At 42.1% G+C, this 17,732-nt stretch overlaps 1 protein-coding gene across 2 annotated transcripts; it reads left to right on the forward strand.

The window, feature by feature from the left end:
* Positions 1-4,774: 4,774 nt before the first annotated feature.
* e2f8 (E2F transcription factor 8) lies at positions 4,775-15,414 on the forward strand. Of its 2 annotated transcripts, none has more exons than XM_024002531.2 (14): positions 4,775-5,017; positions 6,066-6,141; positions 6,351-6,599; positions 6,717-6,870; positions 7,133-7,438; positions 7,648-7,809; positions 8,082-8,219; positions 8,477-8,701; positions 8,803-8,890; positions 9,022-9,529; positions 9,713-9,985; positions 14,181-14,307; positions 14,508-14,860; positions 15,159-15,414. In XM_024002531.2, exons 2-14 carry the CDS (start codon positions 6,073-6,075, stop codon positions 15,315-15,317), a joined length of 2,811 nt encoding a protein of 936 aa, XP_023858299.1. In that variant the 5' UTR covers positions 4,775-5,017; positions 6,066-6,072; the 3' UTR covers positions 15,318-15,414. The 2 variants fall into 2 exon arrangements, with proteins under 2 accessions (XP_023858299.1, XP_023858300.1); XM_024002532.2 differs by having other exon boundaries at positions 8,507-8,701.
* The last annotated feature ends 2,318 nt before the right edge of the window (positions 15,415-17,732 follow it).

A 17,732-nucleotide genomic window follows, 5' to 3' on the forward strand; every position in this document is an offset into this window, starting at 1 on the left:
GTGTATATTTGGCCTTGTGTTTTAAGTTATTGTACTGCTGAAAGGTCAATTCATCTCCCAGTGTCTGAACCAGGTTTTCCTCTAAGATTTTGCCTGTGCTTAGCTCCATTCCGTTCCTTTTTTATCCTGAAAAATAATGCAGTCCTTAACGATGACAAGCATACCCATAACATGATGCAGCCACCACTATGCTTGAAAATATAGAGAGTGGTATTGGATTTGCCTCAAAAATAACACTTTGTATTCAGGACAAAAAGTTAATTGCTTTGTCAAAGTTTTTGCAGTACTACTCTAGTGCCTTTTTGCAAACAGGATTATGTTATGGAATATTTTTTATTCTGTACAGGCTTCGTTCTTTTCACTCAGTCAATTAGGTTAGTATTGTGGAGTAACTACAATGTTGTTGATCCATCCTCAGGTTTCTCCTATTGTAGCCATTAAACTTGATAACTGTTTTAAAGTCACCATTGGCCTCATGGTCAAATCATAGAGCGGTTTCCTTTCTCTCTGGCAACTGGGTTAATAAGGACGGACACCTGTAGCTTTGRAGTGACTGGATTTATTCATACACCATCCAAAGTGTAATTAATAACTTCACCATGCTCAAAGGGATATTCCATGTTTGCTTCTTTTCTTTTTTTACCCATCTACCAATAGATGCCCTTCTTTGCAAGGCATTGGAAAACCTCCCTGGTCTTTGTGGTTGAATCGTTGTTTGAAATTCACTGCTCGACTGCGGGACCTTACAGATAAGTGTATGTGTGGGGTACAGAGATGTCATTAAAAAATCATGTTAAACACTATTATTGCAACTTATTATGTGACTTAAGCACATTTTTACTCCTGAACTTATTTAGGCTTGCCATAACAATGGGGTTGAATACTTATTGACTCAAGACATTTCAGCTTTTCATTTTTAATTAATTTGTAAAAAATTCTAAAAACACAATTCCACTTTGACATTATGGGGTATTGTGTGTAGGCCATTGACAAAAAAAATCTACATTTAATCCATTTTAAATTAACACAAAAAATGTGGAAAAAGTCAAGGGGTGTGAATAGTTTCTGAAGGCACTGTAGTATTGCGATTCAATACTGTGATTTTATTGCGATTCCATGGTCCAAACATATTGCTCACCATATGTCTGCTGCAGAGATGAGAGAGCCATGAGATAACGAGTTTTGATCAGTCATGGAAATAAAAGTGCTGAAAACAAATTGTCTCCCTATTTAAAAAGAAGATGYAGAAAAAATGATGAAGGAAAAATACTGGAGTTTTGGTGCAGGTACAGCCAACTAGCAAAAACATTATATTGCGATATTGTCAAAACGATACGATACTATATATCGTCAAACATAATATCCCGATACGTAACTATAATTATTTTCTCCCACATCACTATCATTGGATGATGTATCATTTTTCCTTTGCAGGATCAGGYTACAAGCAACATTCAGGGCTGCAAACACCAACACTTTCAGAAGATTAACATGTGCCTGTTCAGACTCCAAATCACAATTTCTTCATGGGTTCTACCCAACAATGCACCTACTGAAATGTTTTTATTTATTTTTTAGAGATTTTCTCATATGACTTCCTCTGKGCTCAAGTCAAAGGTACAGACATTTAGCAGAGATCTGAAAGGGAGATTGGGAGAAAAGAGAGGTTTGGTCACTCACCCTTTTCTGGTCTTCCAGGCCGTGCATCACAGGTTTCCTCCTCTGGTGCTGCTGTGGGGATGCTTCTGCTCCTGATTCCATTTTCTCTTCCTTCTACAATATCCAACTGTCCCTTCTTTGTTCAAAAATATCCAATAAAATATCCTCTCCAAGAAACAAAAATACTTGCTTATTCCAAAGTCCTTCAAACCCCCCACTCTTTCATCCAAAATCGCTATTGGTCCAACAACTTTGTGTGAGAAAAAAAACACCCAACAAGCTATCTCATGGGGGTATGTCCTGGGTGGAGCTAGCTCAGTCAGTTATGTCGTCACTCCATGGCTCTTGGCTGCAGTTTTTAGCCCACTGAGGCTGACCTAGACTGAACATCAGGGGATAGGCAGGGGCCCTGAGATCCGGAGCCCCAGAACCATGGTGGCCCTCTCTCCTCAAGCCTTCACCCAGAGCYAAAACCTCTAATCTCCTCCCTGGATATGATCATGGCTCCCTATTCCCARAGGGCCAACATTCCTCCATTGTAAAATCACTGGAGGGATTCCAGTTTCGAACCCCCCAGTTTGTAAAAACAAAAAAAAAGAGAATAGGAGAAAAATGGAATACCACTGATGCTGTTTCAAATTCACAGGCCCCTGAAGAGTCTGGTATCCTGATTGTGAGCAGGTGCGTGTGTTTGTTTTAGAAAAAGAAAACAGAGTTAAATTAAAGACACTTGCAGAGGTTACGGTGTCAAGAGGGGGTGAATTTTGGGGGCCAAGGCATCTCAAGAGCCCTGTAAAGTCTGCTGGATTAACCTGTGATACAGTCACCAAACTATAACCCTTTGCACAACTGGATGGGTCAAAAAAAAAGTTTAACCAGGCTGCCAACAGCATGGAACAATATTCTACAGCAGGGATGGGATGGCCCCCTTTTATTTAGGAACTCAGTCGGGGTCTCAGAATAGTAGAATACACAATGTGCCATTTTGAAATGTGGTTCTTTTTACATCCATCACTGACCTTCATTCAATTAGCATGTCAGCAAAAAAAAAAAAATCTTGGTAAATTAGTCTAGCCAGCTATGTGAATGTGTAGTAATCATGATTGAATTGGCAAAATGAGTAGAATTGCATGAAAATAGTTATAAAATTGCAATATTTTCTCTCAGTCCCATGGCAAAATGTGTAGAATAGCAGAAAACTTGCTTTAAACGTGCAACATTTTCTCTARGCCCCATGGCTTAATGTGTAGAATTGCAGGAAATGAACTATAAAACTTCACATTGTTTTCTCTCTGTATGTGTGGGTATGGATGTCGGTACACAGACCGGTGAGCCACTGTGGASACTTGTGATTAGTTCAGCTGTTTTTGTGGCCACCACCCCATCAAAATTGCCCATTATGTTACTTGCAAATGTATAGGCTACATGCACTAAATTATTGATGAACGTTGGAATTTATCTTGAAGAATACACAATAATGTCAGACAATAAAGTGTCAATGATATGAATACTCTACTTATACTACATTGATGTAACTGCATAAATTGCTGACAATAAATCAAATAAGGCTGGTAGGCTACTAACTGAGGTCTAGGCTGGCTACCTTAGAATGTTATAGAAAAATTACAAAACATAATGCATGAGTTTTCAGTTTTTCAGTATGAAATGGCAGGTTCTCGGGCTCGAGCTTCATATAAACCAAAAAGGAGAGTTGTATTGGGCATGTGCATAGTGCGTAGCATGAGCAGAATGCAATAGTTATATAGTGTATTAAACTAACGATTGTAGCTAAATCAGTTATGCAAAGCAAGCCCTCAACAATTTCTGCACAAACATTTCCAAATAATAAACATAAAACATACAAGAAGCATATGGATGATGGTATATCACCCTGCAGAAATCCTGCTAAGGCAGGTGCTGCATTTCCTTTACTCTGATATGGGGTCGCTCACCAAAATTAAAGGTAGACAATAAACTATGGAAAGCTGTTGAAATAGAAGTAACCTAACTAAAAATCATAAAAATAGATGGAATTTAAGTAAAATGTTAGGAGTATCTACTCACCCAACACATCAGCAGCGAATTTAATGTTTCCCTTCAAAGACGAACTGCTCCCTACAGCACGTCACTCGCTACSTTCCCTTTCCTTCTTGAACAGCCAGTGCATGCTTCGCTTTGCTCAGCAAAGTCCCACTTCTCTCCTCAATCGATAATATCACGTCGCGTCACTGGACCGCGCGCCCAATGCGCCCAGCGTTTTCTCCACCAGCTCCCCTGCGCCATCCGTTTCCATGGATACTTACAGATAGAATGATTTTGGTGACATCTAGCGACATTGTATCGAATGTCTCATGCCTAGAGCAAATCTGTGCAAATTGTATCACAAATTGTATCTCCCAATCTCCCTCTGAGTCAACGCACAAAATAAAACACCAATCCCAATTAATCGTTAAAAAATGACATTGGTGCCATAACGTTTTAGTATTTTATGGAGATATAGGTATGATACACTTTTTACTTCTATTTCGTTCATTTTTATCTCCAACAAATTGAAACGGCATGTTATCGTCTGCTAGTCTGCATGATATGGTAACATTTTACAGAATGGCTACACTGATATGGTACTAGAAACTATGATAATGTTATATAAGTCTATTGTGGGTACTTTATATCAGAGATTGYTGGGCTCATTGTAATGGCTGGAATTGAGCTTTGGAACGGAGTCAAACATGTGGTTTCTTTATGTCTGAGGTGTTTGACTCCGTTTTAAAACGCCATTCCAGCCATTACAATGAGCCCGTCCTGCTATAGCTCCTCCCCCCACCAGCCACCTTTGCTGTATATTCGTGTTTTCTTCTTCGCCAAAATCAGAGGAAAAATAAACTATGGAAAGATGTTGAAATAGACGTAGCACAATTTAATGGTTGCCAAAATTGAATTGGCTTTATGCCACGTTTCTGGCAAGATARCCGTGCAGCGTTTAATGTAAACTCGTGGGATTAGGCGTGAGTAGTTTCACATTGTGATGGTTGGCTCGATCCGGTGGAGGYAGTTCTGGGCGTTCTATACGCGTGAAACTAGGCGGGACAAATGAAATGGTCCAGAAATAAACGTATTTTACTCACTTGGGTAGGACTACAGGGCAAAAGTCCTTTTGGCTCTCCTTTTATACCTTTAGTGTGAATTAGCTTACCGCCTGGTTCCGAAATTGCATGGGGACATTGACAACATTTCACATTTTCTCAAGATATTAGGATTGTTTTGTCAGCCAGCACACTTATCGCCTTTAGCTGCTTGACTTTTCAAGGGGATGCAAACAAGAATTTGAGAGGTGCACAAATGTAACCTGTGCTATAGGGTAAGTAACTACATATTTGTGGTCTTCATTTCTCTTTATGGGACTGATTGTCAGTCAGATCTTATTCACAACCTTTAGCTAGCTAGCTACTGTACTTTACACCATTTGTTGGAGTCTAGTGATCGAGTTAACCCGCGCCTTACTGTACGTGGCGTGCTGGTCAGCTAGCTATTGCTATCCACATTGCATGGGATCTCATGTAAATGAATGTGCATTTGTAGTTTCTATCATATTTAATACACCTCATGTGAAGTATTAAGGCGCGTATTTGTGAGTGGTAGCTAGCAAAAAGTGGTTGTTTTTGGAAGACGTAGCTATAACTAGCGAGCCAGCTGATTAGAAACCGGCGCGGCGGTGACATTAACCCGCGCGCGCAATAGCTTATTAGCTGGCTAACAAACTAGTTGGAAAGCGATACAATTTTGTTCTGCCAGCCTTTATTAACTTCTAACAAAAAAAATGACACTCATTTATTCATGCGGACTTGCTTTCGTGCACTATAAGTTATGTCAAATATCACAAGTTATCCATGCGTTTCACATTTCAATGTTCCGGGTTGTGTCATTAGAATGTGTCTGGACCTTCCGCGCCAAGATTTAAAAAAACATTTACCTGCGCGGGACGGTCCGAATTTCCTTGAGGTCATCTCCCGCTTCATTCTAACTGGTTGCTTGCCGCAAATAGGCGTGTCGTTGAAGCCGTTTCGCTTGCTCATTCGATAGAGTGTATGTCATTTACCGCCAAACATTAACTGTGATATTTCGATTCGATTTTTAAGATTCATATAGGTAATCAACCAAGAGGCACGGTATTATTTGGTAAATGTGATTGAATTAGAGCTATATCATTAGTATGTTAACGCCGAATAAATATAATGCGGTTAAGAAACGGGAACTAAACCTAGAACATTTTGTGAAACTTACATTTAAGTGAATCAAATACATTGATCAGCTTGCTAATGTTAACTGTTATTGGTCTAACTAGTTAGACACTGCTTTTTTTGTTAGCAAATATCAGTCTTACATCCTGTGTTTTGATTGAAATTTAGGTGGAAAATGTCGAGCACTTTACCCGAGTCACAGAATCTGAACCATAAAACACAAACCACCACCTTTAACCACAAGGTTAGTAATTTCTAGCTAACTTGCATGTTTCTGTTGTTTTTTTAAATCCAGTTTACTATCTTAGTGTTTATATAGTAGTTCATATGCTGTATAGCAGATTCTGTTTAATGTATGTTCAAGGGCATTTGACTAACTGTTACATAACTAACTCTAACCATGACATCCAGTAATCCTTAAATACTCTGCTATTTAATTACTTTGTCCAACAGGGTAATGTCTTTGCAGAGCCACAAGCACTGACAACAACACCAAGGAAAGCATCTACCCAAGGCACTGTGCTAACAGAGATTCAATCCAACATGGGACCCCTTTTGACCCCAACTAAAGGAAAGGAAACTGGGGCTGGTGAGCCTTGGACTCCAACCTCAAATTTGAAAATGCTGATCAGTGCTGCCAGCCCTGAGATCAGGAACAGAGAGAAAGAGCTGTGTATGGACCCCGAGGGAAGGGATGCCATGGTAAAATAATACATACCCACTTACACACACACACACACACACACACAAATGAGTCTGAAGCTAAGACCTTAGAAATGTATTGATTGCCTGTTTGATCTATTTCCTTTTCACCCATAGGACCCTGAGCTTGGAGAGGAAGGGGAGAAACAGATCAGCAGAAAAGAGAAGAGTCTGGGTTTGCTCTGTCACAAGTTCCTTGCCCGCTACCCCGATTACCCCAACCCTGCACTCAACAACGACATCAGTCTGGATGATGTTGCCACAGAGCTTAGTACGTCCTGTTTTACTTCTCTCTCTCTCCACTGTCTTTATTCCCATTCCATTTTTTCTCAGAATAGTCCGGCTATATTACCCTTACATTTTCAAATTGAGTTTTTTGAAGAATGCAATAAATACAGCATGTATTCCCTAAGTTTAGGCCTATATGCTGATGCTGTAAATAAGCAGTTACAAACTATAGACAGACAGTATACACACAAGACCACTTTACTCCTGTTTATTCAACTCGCATTTTCTCTTCTCTGTCCGAACAGATGTGGAGCGCAGGCGCATCTATGACATCATGAATGTGCTGGAGAGCTTGCACATGGTCAGCCGGCTGGCCAAGAATCGCTACACGTGGCACGGGCGCGCTAACCTGCCACAGACCCTGGCCAAGTTGCGGCAGGTGGGCGAGGAGCARCGCTACGGGCAACAGATGCAGCAGATCCGCCAGCGCAGCCTGGAAAAGGAGTTTGACTCGGACGGTGAGGAGAAAGAGAACGAGGAGGTGGAGGGAGGAGAACAGGGCCAGAAGGAGATGTTCTTCGTGGAGCTTCCTGGGGTGGAGTTTAAAGCAGGTGAGAGGCCAGGATTAACCTCATTTGATTAAGAGATATTAATACAATTGTTCGTTATATGTAGCATGCAATTGATTGACCCTGTACGGCAAGGATTTTGTAGAAAAAAGTTTTCCCTGTAGATATTTCTTGTTTTAGTGGGCTGAACTGAGTGACCATGGTCTTGGCTATGTAATAACCTTGCTATTATTCCCCTGTGTTCTCTCCAGCCTCCGTGAACAGCAGGAAGGACAAGTCTCTGAGGGTGATGAGCCAGAAGTTTGTCATGTTGTTCCTGGTGTCCACACCTCGGGTGGTCAGTTTAGATGTGGCTGCCAGGATCCTCATTGGAGAGGACCAGGTGGCTGATCAGGACAAGAGCAAGTTCAAGAGTGAGTGTTGAGCCTATAAGGGCAAAACAGTCCTTCATGCCTCTGGCACAGCCTGTGGAAGTATGTATATAACATAATTACTAACTAGCAAATCTCTTCTCTCAGCACATTTTTAGCTAGGATACACAAGCTTTATCATACAAGTTGAGTGTGTAGTTGACGCAATAAGTAAGATTCTGCACACTGAGATGCTCCCTCAAGTGTATTAAGACCTTACGGTCTTCATCTAGTGATGATGAGTAATGTTTGAATGTGTGTCTGTGTGTTTGCAGCTAAGGTCCGCAGGCTGTATGATATAGCCAACGTGCTGCGGAGCCTGAAGCTGATAGAGAAGGTCCATGTGACAGAGGAGAAAGGGAGGAAGCCAGCCTTTGAATGGACCGGCACTGAGGACTTCCCCAATGTGAAGGGTAGGCACTCATCAGAACACACTGTCTTCACAATAATACTTCACTTGAAGGGGTTACCATACATAATAACACTATCACAAGGCCTTTATAGGCATCACATGTCCTCAATTTCTACATGATATAGAAGTACCCTGTGCCATTGAAGCTATGCTGAACTTTTGCTATACAAGTTAGTGGTTTATATGAACTTTGTAAGTCAGACACTATGTTACCATTTAACCTGTAATGGTGTCCAACCTGCCTCTCCCATTCACCAGACGAAATCTTGTGTTTCAATTCACACATAGAGACCACTGCCACTACAGCGACTGCCAAGAGGAAACTTGAGTCTCGTACCTCCGTAGACAACTGTGCCAAAAATCTCTTCTCCTCCCCGGGGAGCAAACGCAGCTTCACCCGCCACCCCTCCCTCATCAAACTGGCCAAGATCATCCAGGAAGACCGGCGCAAGATCAACTCAGCCCCTACCAGCCCTGTCAAGAGTAAGTCCTGGGAGATATTTAGATAGAATCTGGGAGATGGAGTATTCAGATGTTTTCACTGAGAGTTGGGTGTCTAAATTAGCTTCTGTTTTTCTTTTCAGATGATTCCTCGAGCAGTGAGTTCTTTCCCACCAAAATGGCCCAACTAGCGGCCATCTGTAAGATCCAGCTTGACCAGCAATCAAACAAGTAAGTGCTGCCTGATTCTCATTGCGCTATCGTATCCTTTATTCTTCTAAATTAACCAGAAATGTTCTACGTTTCCTCGTTAACCTCAACTCAGACTGTCAGATGTTACAATGAGTCTTGTCTCATTCTAGGGTTGTTGACAGGACACCTAAGCCTGCAGTTACTGTGACTGAGTCACTGCCAGCTCATCAACAGAAAGCTGCTAAAAAGCCAGGAGCTCCCCAGCCCCCAATATTAACACCCACAGAAGCCCGTGCCAGCACTGTCCACCTCACCCCACGGGCACAGTTCACCCCCCAACCTACTGGGGCAATGTCCTTCCACCCTGCCCAGTGTTCACCCCTCATCCCTATGCTGCTGCCCCAACACCAGGGAGGCGGTCCCTACGCCATCTACATGCACCCCTCCTCCTTCAGGCCACATCCCCTAACCAGGCCTCAGCCAACCAGCCTCGCTGTGCGCTCCATGACCTTCGAGGATAAGACGGGGCGGAGCCCGAGTGATGTCACAGTGCAAGGCCACTCGTCTGCTACGAACAAGCTGCCAACCAGCAGCCCCTCGGCACTAAAACGTGTGTGTTCAGAGAGAACCTCAGAGGAAAGCCCCTCCAAGGCCAAGAGGATTGACTCCAGCACCAGGGTAAGACCTGTTCTTTACTTCTGCCTCTGCGCAGCTCAGTTGTACCTACTTTGACCAGAATGTGAGGTGACTTGTCACTAGTAGAGAACTTTGGCAATGACATACAAATAAAGAAGCCTGATAAATAGTTATAGCAACAGTCATACGAAGCTAACCCACCTCTCTTTCTCTGCTCTCCTCCAGGACACGTCTCCTAAGCTGTGTGAGATCCTCCAGGCTCGTCTAAAAGCGCGTCGCGGGGGTCTCGTCTCCAGCCGTCCTTCGCCCCGAGCCCTCCACCTGGACCCAGAGTTCGTCAACACCCCTGGGAGCTCAGTGGCCGTAGCAGCCAATCAGACACTGGAGCAGAACCTGGAGACCTTCCTGGAGGAGGAGAAGGTCGCGACCTCCGACAGCGAGGCAGGGCTCACGCCTGTCAGATCTGTTCCACTGAACCCCCAACACCTACACACAGAGGTAAACACACAACACACACATAGCTAAAATACCGATACTGGTAATAACAGAAAACACTTGGCTTTAGATGTTATGTGTGTATAGTATCTTTGGATGATGTATAGGGATGTGCATCTTTCCCTTTCAAGAATATTCGATACATGAGCTGCAATACGATACAGGAATGATACGTTTTAGTTTGAAACGATTAGAGAACGAATCGATGCGATACTATTCAATGCACAAACATTTGTTGCATAAACACATTCATATTAATAAAAAAAAAATGTCACCTGCTCCGAATACAACGGGTGTAGTCTTTACCGTGAAATGCTTGCTTACGAGCCCTTCCCAACAATGCAAAGTTTAAAAATAGTAACACAAGGAATAAAATACACAAAAATTGCACAATACAGAGAGTACTGGTACCAGATCAAGTGTCTATAGGCCAGTGTGTATGTATAGTCTTGTGATTGTGCATAGCGTCAGTGCAAGATAGGGTCTGTGCCGATTGATCTGGTGACCATTTAATTAACAATTTAGCAGTCTTATTACTATTTAGTAGTCTTATGACCTGTTGGTCCGTGAGCCGATGCCCCGGTACCATTTGCCGGACTGTAGCAGAGTGGTAAGTCTATGGCTTGGGTGGCTGTAGTCTTTTGCAATTTTTCTGGCCCTCCTCTGACACCACCTTATATAGATGTCCTGGAGCTCTGCCCCAGCCAGTGGAAGTCTAAATTAAAATCTGATGGTGATGAAGCTCATGGGCTGGGCTTCTCTGAGCTGGATCTGTCTGAGCTGACTTCTGTGTGCGTGTGATGCATGTCTCTGGTGTATGTACTATGTAGGCACCTGAGCTGAGCCATAAGGGAGACTAGGCATCTACCACCCCAGTACCACTATCAGATTAGGGGGCAATGTAGCCAGTAATTTTTGTTGTTGTCCCCCCCACTTTGGTTCTGAAATTACCACCACCCACTAATTCACTTTTTTAACTAATTTATCAATATTTATTGTTTACAAATTAGCTATGACATAGCCAATGAATATATTTCACAATTTTTGAATATATTTCACCCCCATCTCAAAATCGAATGGTTTTGACCATTTGGACATTTTTATGGAGTGATCTTCTCTCGCTTTGGCCATGCAGTGCGCCTCGCAAAAGTGATTGCTGTCCTCGTTATGAAATTAGCAACCTTATCCTGTGTATATATATTTTTTTTTAAATACCATATACACTGAGTATACAAGGGCTCCTGAGTGGCGCAGCGGTCTAAGCCCTGCATCTCAGTGCTAGAGGCGTCACTACAAACCCTGGTTCGATTCCAGGCTGTATCACAACCGGCCGTGATTGGGAGTCCCATAGGGCGGCGCACAATTGGCCCAGCGTCGTCCGGGTTAGGGTTTGGCCGGGGTAGGCCGTCATTGTAAATAAGAATTTGTTCAACTGACTTGCCTAGTTAAGTAAGGGTTAAATAAATACAAAACTTTCAGGACACCTGCTCTTTCCATGACATAGACTGATCAGGTGAAAGCTATGATCCCTTATTGATGTCACTTGTTAAATCCACTTCAATCAGTGTAGATGAACATGAGGAGACATGTTAAAGAAGGATATTGAAGCCTTGAGACATGGATTGTGTATGTGTGCCGCTCAGAGGGTGAATGGGCAAGACAAAAGATTTAAGTGCCTTCGAACGGGCTATGGTAGTTAGGTGCTAGGCGCACCTGTTTGTGTCTAGAACTGCAATGCTTATTTGAAGTAGATCGAGACATTCTCTATGGAAGACACGAACCGTAAAATAACGAAGGAACCCCTTTCAAGTTCAGCCGCAAGTTATTACAGGAATTATAACGCGTCGACTATTTCTCTCTAAACCATATACCTTTGACTAATCCGGAAACTATCACCTCGAAAACAAAACGTTTATTCCGTTCCGTATTTCATCTAACGGGTGTCATCCATGAGTCTAAATATTCCTGTTACATTGCACAACCTTCAATGTTATGTCATAATTACGTAAAATTCTGGCAAATTAGTTAGCAAAGAGCCAGGCGGCCCAAACTGTTGCATATACCCTGACTCTGCGTGCAACGAACGCAAGAGAAATGACACAATTTCACCTGGTTAATATTGCCTGCTAACCTGGATTTCTTTTAGCTAAATATGCAGGTTTAAAAATATATACTTGTGTATTGATTTTAAGAAAGGCATTGATGTTTATGGTTAAGTACACATTGGAGCAATGACAGTCATTGATTGATTTGTTTTTTTACAAGATAAGTTTAATGGTAGCTAGCAATTTACCTTAACTTACTGCATTCGCGTAACAGGCAGGCTCCTCGTGGAGTGCAATGTAATCAGGTGTTAGAGCAGTGGACTAGTTAACTGTAAGGTTGCAAGATTGGATCCCCCGAGCTGACAAGGTTAAAAATCTGTCGTTCTGGCAGAACGTTCCTAGGCCGTCATTGAAAATAAGAATGTCTTAACTGACTTGCCTAGTTAAATAAAGATAAAATCGGCAAATCGACGCCCAAAAATACCGATTTCCGATTGTTATGAAAACTTGAAATCGGCCCTAATTAATCGGCCATTCCGATTAATCGGTCGACCTCTAATTCAAATAGCACTTTCCTACGTTTGCCAGCAGCTCTTTACTGTGCTTCAAGCATTGCGCTGTTTATGACTTCAAGCCTATCAACTCCCGAGATTAGGCTGGCAATACTAAATTACCTATTAGAACATCCAATAGTCAAAGGTATATGAAATACAAATGGTATAGAGAGAAATTCCTATAATACCTATAATTCCTATAATACCTACAACCTAAAACTTCTTAACTGTGAATATTGAAGACTCATTTTAAAAGGAACCACCAGCTTTCATATGTTCTCATGTTCTGAGCAAGGAACTTAAACGTTAACTTTTTTACATGGCACATATTGCACTTTTACTTTCTTCTCCAACACTGTGTTTTTGCATTATTTAAACCAAATTGAACATGTTTCATTATTTATTTGAGACTAAAATGATTTTATTTATGTATTATATTAAGTTAAAATAAAAGTGTTCATTCAGTATTGTTGTAATTGTCATTATTACAAATATATATATATATACTGTATATAAATCGGCCGATTAATCGGTATCGGCTGTTTTTGGTCCCCCAATAATCGTTATCGGTGTTGAAGAATCATAATCGGTCGACCTCTAGTTTACATACAAGCAAGCATTCTTCCAAAGTTGTGGCAAAATGGCTTAAGGACAACAAAGTCAAGGTATTGGAGTGGCCCTCAAAAAGCCCTGACCTCAATCCTATAGAAAATCTGTGGGCAGAACTGAAAAAGCATATTCGAGCAAGGCCTACAAACCTGACTRAGTTACACCAGCTCTGTCAGGAGGAATGGGCCAGAATTCACCCAACTTATTGTGGGAAGCTTGTGGAAGGCTACCCGACACGTTTGACCCAAGTTAAACAATTTAAAGGCAATGCTACCAAATACTAATTGAGTGTATGTAAACTTCTGACCCACTGGGAATGTGATGAAATAAATCATTCTCTCAACTATTATTCTGACATTTCACATTCTTAAAATAAAGTGGGGATCCTAATTGACCTGAGACAGGGATTTTTTTACTCAGATTAAATGTCAGGAATTGTGAAAAACGGAGTTTAAATGTATTTGGCTAAAGTGTATGTAAACTTCCTTCTTCAACTGTATATCAAAAACCTAGCAAATCACATAGTGATTTATAGTGATATAAAGATTGTGATTGTCACAATCTTAATTGCATGCAATCTTAATATCATGCAATCTTAATATCATGCAAGCCATTTTAGTATTTGAATGTGCCACACAGATTTGGTAGACCAACTCGCGTTGGTCAGTATGTGAAGCTGGGCACAGTTTGACTAGGTTACTGATAAAATGACTTGTCGAGCAATGACTGTCAACAGAGTTATATGCAGTTCGATACAAAAGATAAGAGGTATTTTCGGATGTAGAAAGAATGTATTGAACTTATGAACCAGTGACTCGTAATGTTTGAATTGATTTTCTGACCAATGCATGCTACATTTGGTTCTGGTCTGAGGACCAACGTACTTGTATCTTAAACATTTAAATCTGGGACCGATGCGTATCGGTGAATCGTTGCATCCATAATACTGTCTTAATGACTCTCTTTTCTCTCGGTCTGTCTGTGTTCCAGACTCTGATCCCCACTGGCTACCTGATCCCCATCTCCCAGCAGTCCCTCTTCAGCTACAAAGACCACAACACAGAGAGCAGCAAAGCCTTCACACCCACCTACAACATCTACCACACACCCACCGCAGGTATACACACCTTTAACATTTATTCACAGTCAGTACACACACTAACGCAAATTTGAACTATGTCTTTTCGTTTATTATTTTCTGGGGACCTTGAGTAAAGCGTACAAGCATTCGGTATCAGATGACTTAAACTCAATTAAAGTTGGAAATCTGTATCTTATGACTAATTAATAACAATATCTTCCCTCTCTCCTTCCCAGGCTCTAGACCTCCCCCGATCCAGGAGTTCACCCCCACCAGCCTCCCCCTCCACAGGCCTCCCCCCTCCTCGCCCTTCTCTGCCTTGGGACACCGCTTCCCCAGCCCTGCCATCCTCAACTTTACCCTGCAGAACCTGGGCCTCATCCCTGGGCCTGGCTCTGTGCCTGCTTGCAGCCCTGGCACTGCCCACACCCCGGAGCACCCCAGCTCCATGCCCAGCCCCCTGCCTCCCCACATGGGCCTGCATCAGAGGGGCGGCATGGTGTTCGTTAAGCCCATGTCCCCCGTGCCAGTCCAACACCAGATGACCGGCCCAGGCGGGCAACCACTCACGCTAATCAGCCTACAGCAGGTGAGATACATGCTTGCATACATACATCCACACAAACACTGTTACACACACACACACACACACACACACACACACACACACTGGGTCACACACAGCATACATACACACACAGCCTCACACCCCAATAATCTTATCACACACACAAACAGTCAAAGGCAAACCCCTCTTCCGTAATTGCTAATGGTGTGCTGCTGGTTCAGTGCTTGGGTAAATAACTTCACTGATTATATAAACGAGGTGTGATGTTGATTGTAAGCATCTGCTAAGTTCTCTGTCGTTGTCTTTCTCTCCTCTTCAGATGACCACGCCCAAAGGGACGGCCCTCCCCCAGCACAGTTTCTTCCATACCCCGCAGGCTACCGTGGTAACCACCAGCCATGGACACACGGCGCCGGCGGGCACCAGAACCGTTTACATCCCTCAGCGGAAGCTGGATGTCACCGCTGAGGACACCTAAAGTCTATGCTGCTACACATCCTGTGTGTGTGTGTGTGCCAGCCCTTCAACGTGTGTGTCCGTGCATGTCTGCATGGTTTTCTATGGTCTGACTGTCGTATTTTTAAGGCGTACTGTAGGTTGAGTGGTTTTGTGTTTTAGGGTATGTGATGTCGCCATATGATTTCATCCAAAACTGGTCCATGGGTTATTTCAGCGTTTCCCAAACTCGGTGCACATTTAGTTTTTTGCGCTCGTACCACACAACTGATTCCAATTATCAAAGCTAGATGATTAGTTGATTATTTGAATCAGCTGTGTAGTGTTAGGGCAAAAACCAAAACGTGCTGCCCTTGGGGTCCTGAAGACCGAGTTTCGGAAGCCCTGGCTTATTCCATTTCTACAGGGGAAGACAAAGTATGTGAACGTGGTGTGGAAACTCCATACAGAAACAGCTGCGTGTCACCATCATCACAGCTAGCTCCAAATATAACTGATGGAGAGACCAGCCATGGTAAATACTCTTAACCCTGGGGCTTGATACACAATATGCTGAATATTACTGTGTAATACTATAATACTACAACATACTTTTGATACTGGTGTATATGTACGGAAATATGATTAGGGATCACCAGTAGGTATTAAATTGGTGAGAGGTGCTTTCTGTGTCTGAATACTAAATAGTGAAACTGTCTGTCTTATTTAGGTTTTAAAGGGTTGTTTGCCAAAATGTAATATGCTGGCTGAGTATTTCCACATTTCTCAACGAGAAGTTATACTGAAGTCCCATTACATCATCAACGTGCCATAGAGAAGGACAACAACTTAGCCTTAGTTCACTGGGATGACATTAATTCGTGACAGCGGAACTTTAATGACTGAAATAGAAACATTTGATTGAAAAGTATTGTAGATGAGCTGTTTTTGTACGTGTCAAATTGGTAAGATTACAAATTTTGCACATTGTACATGCTAACAGTTACCCTTCGTAAGCTGAATTGTATGTGATTAAAATGTAAGGGGTGAATGTATGTGATGGGATTCCTACCTTAGGCAAATCAGGTAATTGAAATCAGATCTTAATGCATAAGGAATGGACTTAAAGCATCCTTGTATATAAAATGGTAAACTATTAATATTGTTAAACCGGTGTCTGTCCTGTTCATGTATGCTTTACTGTCTCCCTCAGTTAATGAATACATGGTCGATGATATGTTGGTGTCCTATAGCATTAGTCTAGAGTAGAGTATGAATATGATAACGGTGGTTTCATATCCAACAGTAAATACGGTACATGCCTTCAATTCCAACCAATTAAAAACACAAACCCATATAGATTTATTTAATTCTGTGTACACACCCCTTTTAAAATCATGTGCCATTCCAATTACCATCAGCTAGACACATAATTCATTCCCCTTGGCTACTGTCACCCAGAAGTTTCAGGAAATCTCTCAATCATGCTTGTGTAAGACCAGGACAAATGGTTGGTGAAAGCTGTGTTGTCAAAGGTGGGGTGGGTGGCTACTGTAGGTCTTGAGTGTTTGTCAGAAGTTATTTTAGGAGGATGCTTTCATTTGAGCGTCACAATTCAACTCTGGGTAATGCGAGAGATGGGCTGTGTTTCAGGACTCCCCTCTGTGGTTTTGGGGTGGTCGGACTCACAGATTTGAGACTGAACTGAGGGGAGAGATTGATACGAATTTATCCATAGACCTGTGCAGGTATAGTAGTAAAATATGTATGATTTGTGAGTGATATGTTTGATACTGATACATGTAAACACACAGGTTGAATCAACGTTGTTTCCACATCATTTCAATGACATTACATTGATCCAACATGGAATAGACATTGAATTGACTGAGACCGGCTCTATTTTCAGTAAAACCAATATCATACTGGCCAGTGTCCAACCAGTGCCATATTTTTTTGAATATTTGGTCCAAGGGTCCATGGATCTGACTGATGATGAACTTGATCAAGCTATCTCTAATTAAGTTGAAATGCATGAACATGATTTGAATTCATCCATCACGAAATTTCCATGTGAGGAAAGTGTTAGTGACCAGGCTGCTTCAAGCGGTCCAGGGTGGATACTGAAATATGTTCTTCCATGGTCCTAATGGGCTACATTCCTGGAGTCTTATCGCCACATACCAGCCCTATGAGGTAACGGACTACCTCTGAAATGAATGGGTGAGAATAGAGGAGAGTCAGGACTGGCTGAGATACCTTATCTCTGCTAGAATAACAGGCTCGACAACATCGCCGTCACTATAATATGATGGGTATCATCAAAGAGAAACCAAATGTAGACATTTGTGGGGGGGTTTTGTAGTCTGAACCAATCCCAATGCATGCATAGCCGCGGGAATTAGGGCTGCTGAGGGTTCTGCAGCACCTCCTGTTAAATCAGTCTTAAAATAATAAT

Source organism: Salvelinus sp. IW2-2015, linkage group LG15, assembly GCF_002910315.2.
Source record: "Salvelinus sp. IW2-2015 linkage group LG15, ASM291031v2, whole genome shotgun sequence".
In the NCBI taxonomy this organism is placed as follows: Eukaryota; Metazoa; Chordata; class Actinopteri; order Salmoniformes; family Salmonidae; genus Salvelinus; species Salvelinus sp. IW2-2015.